The sequence below is a fragment of the Galleria mellonella genome, unplaced genomic scaffold (assembly GCF_026898425.1).
Source record: "Galleria mellonella isolate WM207_F2 unplaced genomic scaffold, CSIRO_AGI_GalMel_v1 utg537, whole genome shotgun sequence".
Taxonomy (NCBI): domain Eukaryota; kingdom Metazoa; phylum Arthropoda; class Insecta; order Lepidoptera; family Pyralidae; genus Galleria; species Galleria mellonella.
The window spans coordinates 2,153,454-2,171,210 of NW_026442112.1; the positions used below are offsets into that span (position 1 = coordinate 2,153,454).

At 35.7% G+C, this 17,757-nt stretch overlaps 2 protein-coding genes across 7 annotated transcripts; both read left to right on the forward strand.

Annotated features, from left to right (window-relative positions):
- On the forward strand, nt 1-7,849 carry LOC113512398 (solute carrier family 52, riboflavin transporter, member 3-B). Of its 6 annotated transcripts, XM_026896278.3 has the most exons (4): nt 1-452; nt 2,872-2,961; nt 5,750-6,836; nt 7,602-7,849. In XM_026896278.3, the coding sequence occupies exons 2-4, from the start codon at nt 2,936-2,938 to the stop codon at nt 7,806-7,808; spliced, it is 1,320 nt and encodes a 439-aa protein (XP_026752079.2). In that variant the 5' UTR covers nt 1-452; nt 2,872-2,935; the 3' UTR covers nt 7,809-7,849. The 6 variants fall into 6 exon arrangements, with proteins under 6 accessions (XP_026752079.2, XP_026752080.2, XP_031770769.2 ...); XM_026896279.3 differs by lacking the exon at nt 2,872-2,961; XM_031914909.2 differs by lacking the exon at nt 1-452 and having other exon boundaries at nt 2,848-2,961.
- Nucleotides 7,850-8,795: 946 nt separating this feature from the next.
- On the forward strand, nt 8,796-17,659 carry LOC113520933 (ionotropic receptor 75a). Its single transcript, XM_052898743.1, has 10 exons — nt 8,796-9,054; nt 9,765-9,922; nt 10,718-11,029; nt 12,032-12,147; nt 13,023-13,190; nt 13,889-14,109; nt 14,580-14,788; nt 15,293-15,415; nt 15,984-16,132; nt 17,518-17,659. The coding sequence occupies exons 1-10, from the start codon at nt 8,976-8,978 to the stop codon at nt 17,657-17,659; spliced, it is 1,677 nt and encodes a 558-aa protein (XP_052754703.1). The 5' UTR covers nt 8,796-8,975.
- Nucleotides 17,660-17,757: the final 98 nt, after the last annotated feature.

The window sequence follows — 17,757 nt, forward strand, 5'->3', positions numbered from 1 at the left end:
GTCAAATCAGCTGTACCGTGGTTGAAAAAGAATTCTAGTCTCTCATGTGTTAAATGTTATTTAAATTAAATGTAATTCACGAAATTATAGTAGACTTTTATTTTTTTATATAAATTTAAAATAACGTTGTAAAGAATATTATTGAAGTTTATTCACATATATAATATTTAAGACAAGTTATACCTAGTAGAACTATAATTAATAATGAAATTCTGAATATTTACATAATTACCATTTTTATTATCATTAATAAGTATTAAATTAAACTTGAGCAGTTAATTAACGATATGTACAACTTTTATGTATTTAGAGGTTGATATTAAAAAGTGATGTAATTAGGCGCAAGTCTTCGTTTCTTTAAAAGAAAACTTTGCACTTTGATGTTTCATTCGACTTGAGGGAGACCGTGGTGCTAGATATTCCATAGATAGATCTACTATGGATCATACAAGGTGAGCGTCTAATTTTTTCATTCGTGTTGTTATATCATTGATTTTCATCACATGTTTTAACTAAATAAACCTTATTACATCAGCCTTTGCTATATAGCAGCATGTGAATAGAGCAACTTTTTTATGGGTATTAACACGTTGAAGACCGCATTATAAAATCGTATTTCTTACATATTGACTGTCATTTTTTTTTATTGTAAATTGCATATATAATTTTTTTATATTTTTTTAGTGTACAATAATTCTAAGTGAAATTAACAAAGTCCGCTACATACAGTATCTCTTCGAGAGAGCGACATATTGACTACTGTACATAAATTGTTATCAAGCTCATCGGTGTATAAACGATCTACAAGTAAAACATGTTGTGTGCCCACCTATGAGCATGTGGTCCTGTAATGATGTTGCAGAGTGATCCGCCAGTTGACATGCTGTCTTTAACATGTTAAAACTAGCGGTTTTTTAACAATGTAGTATCATCTTGCTTGGTATATAGTTATGGTGATTGCCTTTTCAACATTTATGTTGATATTACAAATAATTTAATCTTACTCTATTGTTTTTTCTATAATGTAATTATAATTGCACTTCAAAATATGTTTCTATTGTTTTCTAAATGTATTCGGTTCTGGAGGACTTTATTGAACTTTAGCAGACTATATACAATACTAGTTCCCTGTCCCAGCTTCGCATGGGATGAGAGATATAGAGATGATTAGTATTTTATATTAGCTTTAATAAGCAAATTTTTGGTGTTTTGATTTATTATTATTAATATGTATTAATATTACAAATAATAATATATTATTTTAATTGTAGCATATATCTCTAGTTTTTTTAATGTATCCTATGTTAGTTGTTGATAATAAAGCTTTTTATAAGTAAAAGAATTTTCAAAATTGCTTTGAATAATTTTTGAATTTGTTTGTTACAAACTAACAAACATAAAAAAAAAATCTTGAACAGACTGTAATGTCAACAATATGCCATAACACAATCGTAGTGTTGCTCTATGTAGCAGTTCATAGTGTATGTAGCAGTTATGTTTATGTGTTGTGCCATTGTCTCATATCAAACTGTTCCATATTGATTGTCTCACAATTGCTTCCAATTTAACACAAGGCCAATTGAATAAAGTTGGTTTTTATTTAATCTAATGGTTTTGGAAATAAATTACTTTTTTATACAACTAAAAATGGCAAACACAGGCTTACAGTCTACCTGATGGAAAGTGTTAACTTAAATATGCTTAACTTAAATAAAAACCTATAAACTTAAACAGTATCATGACATTACTGAGAATACTGTGTCAGTCATAATAGTTTTTCTTAATTTTGAACTTGAATAAAACAATATATGTAAATATTAAATGTATTTACTATTTTATAAATGATGCAATAAGTGATAAAAAAATAAATAAGTGATAAAAAAAGTGTAAATAATAAGTAAGTGTGTAAAATAAATAATAAAATAAATATATGAAAGTACTAAAATCACATCTTGAATGAAAATTTACATATATAAATTAATTCTACTTAATTTAAAGATTGTAGGAATAAGGCACTATTCATTTTAATAATATTGAGTTCAATGTACTGTTAAGATGTCACCTTACTAAACAAATGATATAACTAAGCTTATCTAATCAGATAGTTCACTACACAGGATATGCGATACAAACAGTTAATATGTTGCATAATATTATGTGTATGAAAGTGAGTCTGTTTGTTCGTTACACAATTATTGTTAAACCTATAGTCACTATGCAAATGGCGTACCTATTAAATGCAATAAAGTCTTCATGTGGCAGGAACTTGGACCAGACTTTTATTAGAATATCAATACTAATAAATGTTTGGTCAAAGACTAGTTTTTTAAAGAATTCATTTTTTTTCAAGGTCTTATGCTTTAACAGCTTATATGCAATAGTTTATAATTTAATTTATGTAAGCACTATCATTTGGTCTATGCTACGCCTCTGGTAGGAAAACACAGGATTGCAAACAAGTGTAACGTTTGCTATATGTATTGATAGTAAAAGTGGTAGTAGTTATTCATCCAGGACTGGCCTTAGCCTACTTGACGTCCCTGGCTACTTGGGCTTGTTACGAACGCTTAAACTTTGACACAGAATAAAAAAGCTGTTCTACAAAAACCAAAACAGGCTAGTTTGTGAACACATGACCTAAACCTGTCAAGTTTTAAAAAGTTGGTAATAAACTCTCTGGTCAAGTTTTTGATGGCGTGTCAAAAAACTAATGAATAAATGGGAACTCTTTATTAATCCCTGCAAAGAATTAATTGAATTTGATAAAAATCTTTGTTGGTTCTATGATGCCCCTCCTAGACCTCGTCGCCTCTCTTAAACCACCCCTAAGGCCGGTACTGTGTGCAGCTAACATGCGTGGTAACGTGTTAGGTGAGGTGAGGATGGTGTGGCGCGGGCGACGCGTGCGCCGCCCCGCCATCGCCGGCGCACTACTATGGCACCATCACTCGCACCTGACAGGTAGGTAACACTGCAGCTTTTTCATAACCCACACTTCATGGCGGAACTGAAGTCGGTAGCGTGCTTTTAAAGGGGTGTTCTGTAGATTCATTTTTCCTAAAGATGGATGAAAAACAGGCATACAAAAACGACATGAAAAGTTTATCTCTCTGGACACACTGTACTTGTATTATATTATGAAAGTATATTAATATAGTGGTTTCAGTTGTTTATTTACTAGAATGGAAATGTAAATATTTTTTATTCTTTTTCGAACCATGTTTCTCAAAGAAAAATTTAAGGTTGTGGTTCATAAAAAAAAACCGACTTCGATTGTGGAAATACCAACTAATTTAATTTAAAAACTAAACTGCTAGACCCGTTTTTGATAAAAGTTCTATAAGACCAATCTGTAAGTCTATTCTCTTAGATAAAAAAAAAAGTATTTTCCAAATCGATTTAGAACTGACGGAGTTACGAGGTAACAAAAGTAAAAAATACAACAGAATTGAGATCTTGAATTTGGAAATCGGTTGAAAGTGTTCAGTTTCACTGGACTGGTAGATAATTTAAAAGGTCGTTAATGATTTCAGTTTCATTCTATATACAGTATTCATGCAATGTGTTTCTTATTAATCATTGTAAAATATGAAATTTTTGTTAGAAAAAAGTAGTAAGTAAAAGTATTATAATTAAAAAAAATAACGAAATGAATGCCATATGAGCGATAGATTTGTGTCCATTCTTAGTTGATCAATGTTCTAATGCAATAATTAGACATTATTTTGATAATTAAAATTGTTTATTTTCGTCAACCATTCCATTATTACTCGAAAAGGAAACGTAATACGAGTCAAAATTGCTTAATAGGAAACATTTCACATTACGCGCATGGTTTTCTAAGAATTATAAAAAAGATTACTATGCTAATACTTTATATTTTATGTAGGACGTTAGACGTATGTGGAGTAGCATTGGGACTATAGCTTTTTACATTATTCACAATTTGCACATTCATCAATTTTTTAATTTACTTTTCATCATAGCTGGGTTAGGTGGCTTCTACCATTCTAATATAGTATTAGTAACATAAGCAATATAACAATATCAATATTCGTTCATATAATTAGCCAAATTAAAAAAAAAAGGATTTTGCTAAATATATAGTTTGTTTCAGTACAACTAAATGAAATATTAATCAATTTTTATTGAAACTATTATTAATTAAAAAAAAAAATTATATATTTTAAATTCAGTTGAATCCAAATTATGGATACAAATATATATAGCATTCTACAAATTTTTTCTCCGTGGCTAAAACTATGAACTGTCATCCGGTATGTCAGTAATAAATGTACGGAGTATTAGATTATTTACATACATACATACATATCTGTTGTCTCCCATTTAGGCAGAAACAATCAAATGCTTCGATTCAAACTAAATAAAATAGTAACCAATTCTTATAAATTAATTAATATAAATACTCTATAAATTAAATTAGTAATGAATTAAAATTTGCTTGGTCACTAAACAACATTTGATAAGAAATACTAGATATTTTTTCCTAATTATATATTCTAAATTCAGATGAATCCAGGTTATAGATTCAACTGAATTTAGCTATATATACCATTATAGTAAGCAAGAACTAAAGTAAATAAAAATGAATTGATCAGTGTTACGTTTCAGATATTAAAGCATTTAAAAATAATAATTCCAAATATATATTTTACATAAAATACATGCAACAATTTCAAGTAAAAAGGCGATTTCATGTAAAAAGAAGTTCTCAAATAGAATACGTACCAGAATTTTAATAAAAAAAGACGAATTCATGTAACACGAAAGTCGTTTAATAACACAATACGTTCTTATCTAAACTATGGCAACATGTCTTAATTTATTCATAGTAAAAACATTACAACAATGTAACTTAGAATTTAATAAACACATGTTATCTTTATGATGTCGTGTTATAATTTACCAGTTAGTTACCACCTATCAGTGATCTTGTATTATATCATACATATGTATGAACATAGATTACGAATTAATAGATGATAATAAAGAATTTTATGCCACCATTGTAAAGATACAATTACATTTGTACTTCTATATCAGTTTAGTAACTAACTCGGTGAAATGTGCATGTGTTTTGTGATACGCGCGACACCTTTCTTTACATTATCTTTTAGTATGTGATATTGATAAAAATATTATTATAAATAATACATTTAAGCTAATATAAAAACAACCAATACACGTTCTGTGATAAAACATCTAAACTGGAAAACAATTTGTTTACAATTTTATAAATAGGATGACATATTGTAAAATGTGAAAATGTTCTGACGCCATTTGTGTTACCTCTAGTGACAATATAAAATAAACAATACATATGCACAGAATGGTAATAAATATTTTACGTTGAAAAAATATTTTGCAATATAGCATCGGTTTTTGCATACTTTGTAAACAAAAATGTACTTATTTTTTATACTTTTTGATCTACTCATAATAAGCTAAAAGTCGATTTTCCTGACGGAGTTACAAGGTATGCAAATTTAGCTTTTGAAGATAAACCTAGGTGCTACGTGAAACAATGACAAATGCAGTATTTGTAATACAATAACGTTGGATTGTTTATTAATTATAATTAAATAGTATAATAATTGACATAGCGCCTAAGAGTACCAGAACAGGCGAACTCATGCGCATAACCTTATAAAGGAATTATACTTAATTATTATTTAATTAGCATTCAAAGTTCTATTTCATTTGTTTCTAAATTTCGATTTACACACAGGCTCAACGAGGAGACGGCGCGTTCACCCTGTTTGAGTGAAAACGGAAACATCGCGGTCAAAATGATGGCGACACAGAGACGCGTCCTGTTGGACGTCCTCATGGCGTGCTGGGGCATGGGCACCTGGCTCGGCATCAACGGCCTGTACGTGCAGCTGCCACTACTCGTCGAAAGGCTGCCCGAGGGCTGGGCCTTACCAGCTTCTATGACTGTGGCCGTACAAATCGCTAACATTGGCCTCCTACTCTACGCTTTATTACGGCGTATATTTACGAGGGTTAAGGATGCAACCTACATATATGGACTATTAATGATTGGTGCATTAGCTCTCATTCTCAATGCGTTCCTATACACGAAGACAGCGACAGTCGGCAACACAGAACGCTCCATGGCATTCCTATCGTTAACGTTCTTCGCCGGTCTCGTAGGCTGTACTAGTTCAGTATTATTTTACCCGTACTTAAGGTATTTCCGGGAGATCTACTTAGCTACCTATTTAGTTGGGGAGGGATTGAGTGGATTTATACCAAGTATCTTATCGCTCATACAGGGCGTAGGTGGAGAGCCGGAGTGCGTACCCTCCGGGAACTTTACGATACCTGTGTATCCGCCAGCGCGATTCGACTCCACAGTGTTTATGCTCGTACTCGGAGTCCTTTCAATTGCTAGTTTATTAAGCTTCACAATTATAGATAGCACTAGAATATTTGCGTCGGAAAGAGTGTCCCTGACGGCTGCAGTGAAAGATGAGGAAGCAGTACAGCAGTACTCGCTCCTGCATCCGAAATGGGTGTCGATTCTATTGCTGATGGCGGTTCTGAATGCGCTGTCAAACGGCGTATTGCCATCGGTGCAGTCGTACTCGTGCATGCCGTACGGAACGCGAGCGTACCATCTGGCGGTGGCGCTGGGTACTAGCGCTAACCCGATGGCGTGCCTGGCCGGCGTGTGGCTGCCGCCGGTACCTAGCAAGGCACTCGCAGCGATGCTGTCGGTGGCTGTGGTGCCATTCGTCTACATTTTGACCACGGCTGTGATGAGCCCGTCACCACCTCTGCAGCATCAGACCAGCGGTGAAGCTTTAGTCGTTAGTATTATTGTTATGCACTTAGCATTTGTAAAATGTTATCGCAAAATACTGCATATTGGTATTAGAAAAGCTTTTATCCTCTATGTACTAGTAGAACAACTACAAATAGAGAAGTATTTCAAGGCCAACTCTCTTGTTAGAGAACCGAGTACTAAAGGCCTCTTTTTCTATATGTATCTCTTGCTTTATTCACTTTTAATTTGTCTAATGCATGCACGCTGGTGTCATGTTTCTGGTTTTCTCTCTCAGATAGAGCATAGTCAATTTTATAATCTTTCTTTTAACTTCGTATTTTAGTTTAGGTTAAACCTTGCAAGCTGAATTAGTACCACTTCCTTCTGATTTTGATAAAATTTTTCATATACCTTTAATTCTGGTGACAATATGTAGTACTCAATATTTTTTAAATGAACTCCGCCACAACAGCCCTGATAAAATGCATAGCTTAAAAGTTGAAAGGTACCAATAAAATAAATGTTGTTACAAATGGTATCTTTTCTTTAATCAATCTATAATTTATTTATATAGTTACGTTATATAAAGTTTTTTTTTTTTTAATCTGGGAAAAAGCCCGTCTTTCAATAATGTGATGATATTATAAAAAAAAATTAGTTTAAATCGCTGTTTTGCTGTTATTTGGCATACAAGTGATTAATAGATTGACATTTTTTAAAATTTCTGCATCGACAAAATGGCGGATTACATTATAAAAGTTCTTTTTTTAAATATTTTTAAACAGATTCCTTTCTTTTTTATTGACAGGTTTTGTCATGGGTGTGCGTGCTGGCTGTGGTGTCGTACGCTCGCATGTGGGTGTACGGGTGGGCACGTGGCGGCGGCGCGCGTGGCATGCGGGCGTGCGGCGTGGCCACGCAGCTCGGTTCGGCGATCGGCTCGCTGCTCTTGTTCCTGCTCGTTAACTACACGGACCTGTTCACGCAGCCCGACGTCTGTTCGACCGTTATATAGAAAGTTTATAGATAGAACAAAATATATTTATAATTTGTTGACTTATTGTAGTTTTTGTCATCCTCATATTCACGTATAGAGGTTTTATTGTAGATATGATTACCTAGAAACATTGATATATACCCTGCTTTTTTTAAAATTATACTAGTATAAAACCTAACATCAGAGCTAACTATAACCGTAACTTTCAATTTATAATCTACTAATAATTTTGGATGTCTGTTATCTGCAGTAAAAAATATAATATTTTAATGTTTATTTGCATCCCTACACATAGATACCAAACAAGTATGCAGGGCCAAAACTTAATCATTCGAGTAATCAGTAATTCGACTACTAAAGGCCAACCTAAAGGTCATTCAAGTTATAGAGAGTCTATTCTTATTAGATCATACCGTAAAAATATTCTTTTATCTATGACTATACATTATTTATATACTTTATTTACATATAACTAAGAGACGTAGTCGGTCAAGAGAGTACTTAATATCGAGTTATTTGTCTGATTCTCAGACTTTTTTTATGCAACTTAGAATGGCAAACAAGCTGACGGCCCACCTGATGGAAAGTGGTAACCGTCGCTTATAGACATGAGCAGTACTACGGACATAACAGAGTGTACTGTTTCGCCCATGATACCCTCCATGCACTGCCATTCTCGAGGACCCAGGTGTTATGCCTGTGTACCCTGTAAATTCACGCCATTTCCACCCTTCAAATCGAAACAGCCATGCAAACACAACTGCTTCACGGTAGAAACATAAATGAGATAGAGGTACCCAAGCAATCGACTTTTGTACAAAGTCTCCCTCCGGTATATCTTTTTTTAGAAAAAACAGACACCGAATATTTGGGAATAGAATCAGACTCGAGCCTACTTGGAACAATTGACTTTAAAGAAATCAAACTCACGACTTCATTCACTCAAAGCAACATCCTACCAGTATTCGTTTCATCAAGGTCGTTATTACTCAACATTTAAAACATTCTACTTTAGAATACAAATGAGTAAGGTTGTTTCAGTTGAATTGCTGAGCAAATATCGATATTACCGCTAATGGCTGGTTAACTCAAATTACGATAATCCGTATGAATGTATGATTGCACATCGATGTTTAAAAATCAGTCCCGGAAACTTAACGTGCATTCAGCGTTAGTTTATCGAGAATGGATATCAATTTTATATTGACGTTCTTTGCGAGCAAAAACATCGCGTATTTGTCTATGTTTTTGTGTTGGAGTCCAGGTAAAATAATAATATTAACTTTTATTACGGCTCACATACATATTAATCTAAATGTACATACTAATTTATATATACGATCACGCTACATTACACATGCCAAAATTGGGTGCAGAAATTGTCTTTATAGTTACTTATTTAGCTGAAAACCATGGGGCTTAAGGCTTTTTATAGTAAAAGTAGTTGAAAAGTCCATAAGAATATTTTTTATTATTAATCGAAATAAAGTTCTCCTACCTCTCAAGTTGGAGCAAATAATACACAATTACAAAAATTTATTAAAATTGGTCGAGTCGTTTCTGAGATTAGCGTTGATGAACATTGTGACATGGGATTTTTTTATACACTATGTATATACTATATATACTACTATATATACGGGTGATATGTTATCACCCGTTAACTGTCCACTGCTGAACATAAACCTTCCCCTATTCTGTTTGCCAGTAGTTGCCATGCTTAGCAGATGGATTGGCAACATCAGTTAGACTGGTGATATTTTAAGAGGAACGTTGCTGCCTATTTTTCGACCATTAAGTTTCCTCTGTCGCTTTGAAACCCACAGGAAAGGAAGGGGTAGACCATTCTATACTGGGACCACATGGCGACATTATATTTTTTTATATACTTAGACATTATTTATTATTAGACAAAAAAAGTAAATATACTTAAACTGAAAACGAAGAAGCTATTTGGTCTTACCTATTATTTAGTTGATTTGCTGGAACTGCATCGCAAGGCTTCTCAATGGGGCTTCAGATTGCGTGTTGGAGACTTGGAAAAATTGCCTGAACTGCCAGCATATGATGTATACCGAGAAGGTGTATTTCTGGACGTTAATTGCTATAACATCGACCAGTTATTAATTCAAGTACGGCATAAAATTACCTATATATTTATTATAGTATCTTTACCACAGAGAAACTGTACAAAAGTAGTTTGCTTGTGTTCTCTGTCCTATTTGCGTTTCTGCCGTTGACTAGCTTTTCTTTCATAATTGTTTACGCTTAAAAGGCAAGTTATCGCTTTCAAGTTACAGGCTACGAAGGCGTATAACCAAAGTTCTCAAAAAGTGCAAAGCATGCTCCATAGTGCCGTGCATGTCTATTGGCGAGAGTTACCACTTTCCATCAGATGGGCTATGACCTTTATCATTATCAGTACACGTTGCCAACGTTGAAGAAACCTTAATATGGATGTAAGTTGTGTAAAAAATAAACTACGTAAAAAAATAGTAATTAGTAATTAATATCTACCATAGTAATTATTAGAAATAAGCTGGTATCTGTTGGCAATTATCAGTTTACCAGAAGGAGACTTTGTACAAAAGTCGTTTGCTTGGACATCTCTGTCCTATTTGTGTTTCAACCGTGAAACAGTTGTGTTTGTATGGCCGTATTTGGTTTGATTTGAAGGGTGGGATATGGCGTAAATTTACTTGGTACAAAGGAATAACACCTGAGTCCTCAGGAATGGCAACGCATGGGGGTATCATGGGCGAAACAGTATACTCTGTTATGTCCATGGTACTGCTCATGTCTATAGGCGACGGTTACCACTTTACATCAGGTAGGTCGTCAGCTTGTTTGCCATTCTATGTTTCATAAAGAAAAACGTTTAGAATTACATAAATACTCAAATATACTATCTATTTTTTTTTATAAAGGCATCGTCTACCCGTGCATTCAATCACCGCTATACATGGCTCTTATCTCACGATTCGCCTTATAACATTTCTACTATGGAAAATCATCTTCTGAATTCGAACATCTTGCCTGATGCTGACGTCACTTGGTCTACTCCCGACGCGTTGGTAGACGTGTACAGGATCAAGGCTGATCAGTCACTCGTAACTACTCACTTGGAACTGAACAAAAATATCGGTCTGAAAGAATTGGAGACATTCTGGGCACAACAACAAACTGCTGTGACTAGGAGAAAGGATTTGAAGAATGTGTTTTTAAAATCTGCTACTATTGTAAGTATAAATTGTGTGTTGTAATTATTTATATAGCCGTGTAGTCCCGGTATAGAATAAGCCACCCCTTCTTTTCATGTGGATGTCGTAAGGAGCGACTAAAGGAGGGCGATGAATGGGGAACAGCGTCCTTCTTAAAACATTTCTAAAGCCTAACTGCGATTGCCAATCCACCTGCCAAGCGTGGTAACTACTGGCAAATCCCCCAAGGGGAGACATGTTCAGCAGTGGACAGTTAAAGGCTGATATGATAATGAATTATTTATATCGGCTTTACTCACGTTTTAAATACGGGGAAACTCAATTAGTTTCAAATGCAATAGAAGCCTTTATTCATGAGCGCGATTCACGGCTTTGTCACGAGTATTAAATAAATTAGGTATAAATTACGAGTATGTGTATCTATTATAATCCTTAATTACTTATTCACTAGCTAACTACCAGTTACACACCTGCAATGCCGTTGGTGTTGTAAGTGATCATGGACAGCGGTAGTCCCTTACCATCAGGTGAGCCGCATGCTCGTTTGCCCCCTGTGTTGTAAAAAAAGATGACCTGAAACTTTATAACAATGGCTTTTTCCAAGTGAATCAGAAGAGAATATAATTCATCTCCGCGGTCGGAACATGTAAATTGACCGAGATAAAAGCAAGCCAATGTCTTTCTCCATCCAAAACATACAATCAAGCTGATGTAATTTAATATTGTGTTCCATTAAAAAAAAAAAAACAAGTAATGAGGTAACAAACAAAAAAAATACAACCTAATTGGGAACCACCTTTTTTTAAGTCGGTTGAAAACACCAAGAAGCAATAATAAAACGTGCTTTATATATATACCAAAAAGGTTTAGATCTGTGGTTATATCTAATTAACTATGTAATAAGAATAACTTCCAAAAAGTAATTTTGAAGGTAACTAAAACTTTTAACGTCTTGGGCACGGATCCCTCTATGAGAGGAGGATAATAAAATGAGCTTATTAATTTTGTTTCGTATTTCAGATATCACAACCGCAGCATTTCAAAGGCTGGTCGGACTTGACGACCCGTCACATCGACACTTTTCCCAAGTTTACGTATCCCTTATTAAATTTATGTGCTGAAGATTTACATTTTAGGTAGGCACACTGCAACTAAGTCATGTCAAATTTGTGAAATGTTACAGTTAAAAAAAGTGTTTATATAATATCTTTTACAAATCTCTCTTATTAACAATAATTATTATTATTCATAGCCTTTAATCTCATCTATTTCTGTCACAATCAAGCAGTTTGCTTCAAACTGTCTTCGGATTTGAAGGCTGCGATATGACAGTGTGATTATTGGCTAATATGAAACAAGATCGTCATGCTCTAATGTTCGACAACGTGATTGTATACTTGCGTACAGGCCTTCAATAGGCTACTGTAAGATTTTATTACCATTAGGCTATTAGAGGAAAACTTTTATGCAAAGTCTTTAGCTTGAATTCCGCTCTGCACAATTCTCAATTCTGCTGATGAATAGCTGTCTTTGCATTTTAATCTTTCAGTTTGAAAGGAGAAATAATACAGGATACGAAGGCATAACATCTTCCCCATCATCATCCCCATTAACTGTCCACTGCTGAACATAGGCCTCCCCCATAAGTGGGTTTTGCCAGTAGTTGGCAACCGCAGTTAGGCTTTCGTGACGTTTTAAGAGGGACACTACTACTCATCCCTCGACCATTCAGTTCTCTTAGTCGCTTCATACGACACACACGAACAAGGAAGGGGTAGCCCATTCTATGTTGTGACCACACGGTATTATAACATCTTAATTTAAAGGAATAGCAATGCAAAAGTCGTATTATATCACATTATAAAAGTCGTTCATGTCTATAGATAACAGTTACCACTTCCCATCAGGTAAGTCGACATCTTGGAGGTTATTCCAAAAAGCAAAAAAAAAATTTTTACAAAAAATCGACTCAGCACCTACTTTTAATTGAAATATTATTGTGTATTTGCAGACACAATATGATGCAAGTTGACTTGTATGGGGAAGATCATAATGGTACTTTCAATGGTCTTGTGGGGTTGTTTCAACATAACGATACAGAGATCGGCATCACCTCCATGTTCATACGTGAGGATCGCATGAAAGTGCTCCATTACTGTTCAGAGACTGCAGAGCTCAGGTATCTTCTCTATTTACGAGTATATCTTCCAACATAATAAAGGATTCAATTCTCGACCAGGCTTACATTAAATGACTTCTTAATTGGCCTGTGTTCGATTATCGTGGTTTATTAAAAAAAAAGTATACGATACCAATTCACATTTTTAAGAAACTGCAACAAGTACATCTTGTTAATCCAGGTCACTGGGAGGGGGGGGGGGGGCAGGGATTGTTAGTAGTAAAATCCAACAGACCCATTACTAGCAATATACCCTAACAAGTCGACCTCACGCGGTTCCCCCTGGAAACCATCCTGGTTAATTTTTGATGAATTCATCACAATGGGCCAACTGACCTGCTATATCGTCCCTTACTGGTGCCCCGCCGGTGTATCCCGATAGTACAGGCGGGATTACCATTACATTATCATCCATTAAGAAATCTAGGTCACCGTTATTTACCGTAATATTGTAGTTTATTCCAAAGCGTATGTAGTCTGTATAATATTGGAATGGACTTAATTTATTCATTTCCAATATTTAAATATTACAAATATAGATAGAGAGATGTATCGTCACAACATATAATGGCATTACGGTATATTTTGTGATGTTCATGAACCATCAGTTTGTTCGTTATTCTAAATTATGAAACTTACAAATGCCTGTCTACCCAAAAATCTCCTTTTTTACAGTTTTTTAACCAAACATTTTGTAGGGGTGCTTTTATGTTCCGTCAGCCGTCCCAATCAGCAGTGTCAAATGTATTTGTGCTGCCGTTCAGTCGCGGAGTGTGGACAGCAATTTTTGCATTGACAACGGTGATGGCGGCACTTCTTACTGTGCTCGGTTACCGCCTTCAGCAGACAGACCCTGAACTTGCGCTGCTCACTCCGTTTGAAGCGTTTACTTTTGCAATCGGCACTGTTTGCCAGCAGGGTAAGAATGAAAATCTTTCTATGTTCTTGACTACGTTAGGAGGCGAGGGCAAGCGGAATTTAGAAACACCTAGGTGAGAGGCTGCAGGTTGATACTTTTGTCTGAGCAGTTGGAATGTGCCACTAAGAGAAGCTGTCCATGGACTGACCAGTAGCACTGTCGACTCACAAAGCAATTCTTTTAGGGGCATCATTAAAAATATTGCTCTAAGGTGTCAGGTAGGTTAAGATCAGCCCTTATCTCAGGCTATATAAGTTCTCTAGGCAAATTCTAAAAGTAACGCTGAATATCAGAGAATGCATAATAGGATAATGTGAAACAAAGGTAGTAAGTAAGTACTTACTTCATGACTTGGTCATGAAGTAAGTACTTACTTATTACTACTAGCTTACTTTATGCCGAACTCCAGATTTCACTTTAAAAGGATTTATTTCATTTGTTGTATTTTTAAATATTATTTTTAACTGCAGGTTTCTACAGGACCCCAAACCTGGCATCAGCACGCCTAGTAATATTCTGTGCACTAATGATGGCATTATTCACGTTCACCGCGTACTCCGCCAAGATAGTGGTGATTCTTCAGACGCCCAGCGATGCCATACAGACCATTGCTGACTTGGCAAGATCGCCAATGAGCATGGGCGTCCAAGATACCACTTACAAACGGGTGTACTTCGCTGTAAGTATTCTGTTAGATAACAAGTCATTAATATCTTTGTACGTGCGGATTTTAAAAGAAGGTAAACCAGTGAAATAGTTCACTTCTCGATGATATATTATAGCTGACATCGAATCAATTACTGGGTACAGAGGAATAACACCTGAGTCCTCAAGAATGGCAACGCATGGGGGGTATCATGGGCGAAACAGTATACTCTGTTATATTCATGGTACTGCTCATATCTATAGGCGACGATTACCACTTTCCATCAGATGGGCCGTCAGCTTGTTTACATCTTTTGTGTATTTGTTCCAATACATCGCAAACACTGCTGCACCAATTTGGAGGCATTACTTAGAATTAGATTATATCTTAGTACTTCAGGAACATTCTTGAAAGGTTAAGGTACAATGTGATAGGTTTTATCTTGATACACCATTTAGAAGCTGGTTACCTGTTACTAAAATCCACACACACGAAGTTGCAGGCTATAGTGTATTAAACAAAATAATGGATACATAGGAGAGCACTGACTCGGTGACACAGCAGTTGTACAAGCGAAAACTGTTGCCGTTGGGCGAACGTGCCTACCTCAGCGTCGTCGAAGGTATTGAACGCATGCGCACTGGCCTCTTCGCATTTCAGGTACACATAATATGTATCATAATATCCAAAATAAATAAGTCTTTTTAAAAACAAAGCAGTATCATCATAATACACATACGCATCCATGGAACAGTTCATGTTTATAGTCAACGTTTATCACTTTCTGTCTGAATCTCCAGTGTGTTTGCAAATTGTATAAATGCAGTCGTCATTGCTTACCAACCAGGCCAATAGACTCTCTCCACTAAATAATGAATGGTGAACGATAGGAAAAGTAGAAAGGATATGGATAAATAGATGATAAGTGATAAATAGTGGAGGGAAAAGGAATTGGTACTAACGGGGACTAGCAAACCAATATATATATCTAGTAATATACTCAGCCAGGATGACCTCTATGTGGTTTTCCCTAGAAACCATCGTGATTGATCTCGATGAATTCGTCATGACGGGCCAACTGACCTACTTCCATGCATAGCGATTGCCCAGACGGGTTTACTATTCCATTATCATCCATTTAAAAAAAAGTGATAAATAAATTATATATTTAATAGCTTATAAATTATTCTTATCGTTTACCAAGTCATAAAAGTTCCAATTAAAATAGGTGGAACAGAGTTCAGGATACGACATAATTAGCAGAACGTTTACGGAGCGGGAAAAGTGTGGCTTGAAGGAAGTGGAGGCGTTCCGATTACCTATGGTCAGCGTACCAATAAGAAAACACTCTGGCTACCGTGATCTTCTAGCGTCCAGGTAAAACGAAATAAGTTCTATCCGAGTAGCATGTAGTTAAACTATGAGAATCCGAGTTTTGCTGGATAACTTTTGACACGATTGAATTATGATCAAATTTTTGTATTCGATTTCTATTCGATATGATTTCTTTTTGATACCAATTCGATTGCCTCAAAAGTCACATCACTGACTACGACTTGCAAGTATGCGTGAATAGTCCCACGTTGGGCGCCAATTAAAATTTTATATCAATTCGAGATTAAGTAGACTCACTTCTGCCATGATTTAAAAATGTTTGACAGAATTTGGGTGTATTGAGATTTACGTTCACCAAAAAGGCAACAGTTGACAAACATTGCTACTGAAATGTCAATGGGCAAGTCACATAGTTCGAAGAACTGACAAGTGATGAAGAAGAAAGGTTTGTGAGTGGCACCGTACAGACTCACGTAGACCCTCCACTAGATGAAATAACAACCTCAAAAGCATTACAGAGAGTTAGTGGATGCAGGTGAATCGGGACCCTGATCGAGACCGACTTACGGCAGTCTATGGGGAGGTCTATGTTCAGCAGTGGACAGATAATGGCTGATATAAGGATGACGATGACTACTACTATGCCACCAGGAATCCCAGTGGCGAATAAATTTTTTAGAGAAATCATATTCGGCTAAATCCATTTTTATGAATAAATATGACTAAATTTAGTACACACTTGGATCACGTCTTGATTTAAGTGTTTTTGATTCTAATTGACATGGGGAAAAGCATAAGGTACAGCAGGCTAAGTACAAGATAAAATTAAAGTCGTTAACTGTACATAAAACTAAGAATCTACCCAACATATTACGACAGAAATTGGCAGGCAGATTGGCAATCAATAGGCTTTGGTGATGTATAAAGAGGCACGCTACTGCCTATCCCTTGACCATTATCCTATCCACTACTGAATATAGGTTTCACCGTTTGAGGGCTTTGCTAGTAATTGCCACGCTTGGTAAGCGGATAGGCAAACGCAATTAGGTTTTGGTGATGTTTAACCACTTAAGCATCTCGAACGAGACCCTCTCGCGTATCAAATGTGTTCCGATTTGCGCTATCCAGAGTACCTCTAGCCACTTATAAATACTATGTTTATATTTTTATCTGGAGCGATACCATCTCGCCCGTTTGTATTTCATAGAGTTTAGTGTATATTTATTGTATGCTCGTTCGAATTTAGTGCGTGCGCCAGTGCGCCCGTTGACCTCATTTCACAGAAAAACCCTCGCATTAAGTGGTTAAAGAGAAGCGTTGCTGCCCTTTTTCTTAGTCGCCTCTTACGACACCTACGGGAAAGGAAGGAGTGTCCCATAATATGGCGGGATCACACGCAATATTACTATATTGATATATATTGCTAGACTGCGATGGCAACGTGAAGTGGGCCTAATAGGTCACGAGCGACGACACTGGCTGGCGGAGCGGCCGCGATGTGACGCTTCCAGTGCTGGTTTCCTCAGCGTCGGGATCACTGACCTGCTTCCTGCTTTCCAGGTCTATTGAACTTTAATCAATTATTTTATTAATCATAATGTCCGCTACTAGAGGGAGAAGGGATTCTTAGTAATGAGGATTAGTATGGGGAACCACGAGGAGGTCGA

What these genes read in the sequence shown, in the direction of transcription:
- LOC113512398 (XM_026896278.3), top strand. Translation starts at nt 2,936, where the DNA reads ATGGCACCATCACTCGCACCTGACAG. An exon ending in CCATCACTCGCACCTGACAG is followed by an intron (nt 2,962 to 5,749) that starts GTAGGTAACACT and finishes ATTTACACACAG; the next exon opens with GCTCAACGAGGAGACGGCGC. An exon ending in CCAGCGGTGAAGCTTTAGTC is followed by an intron (nt 6,837 to 7,601) that starts GTTAGTATTATT and finishes TTTTATTGACAG; the next exon opens with GTTTTGTCATGGGTGTGCGT.
- LOC113520933 (XM_052898743.1), top strand. Translation starts at nt 8,976, where the DNA reads ATGGATATCAATTTTATATTGACGTTCTTTGCGAGCAAAAACATCGCG. An exon ending in TCAGAGACTGCAGAGCTCAG is followed by an intron (nt 13,191 to 13,888) that starts GTATCTTCTCTA and finishes AACATTTTGTAG; the next exon opens with GGGTGCTTTTATGTTCCGTC. An exon ending in CGTGATCTTCTAGCGTCCAG is followed by an intron (nt 16,133 to 17,517) that starts GTAAAACGAAAT and finishes ATATATTGCTAG; the next exon opens with ACTGCGATGGCAACGTGAAG.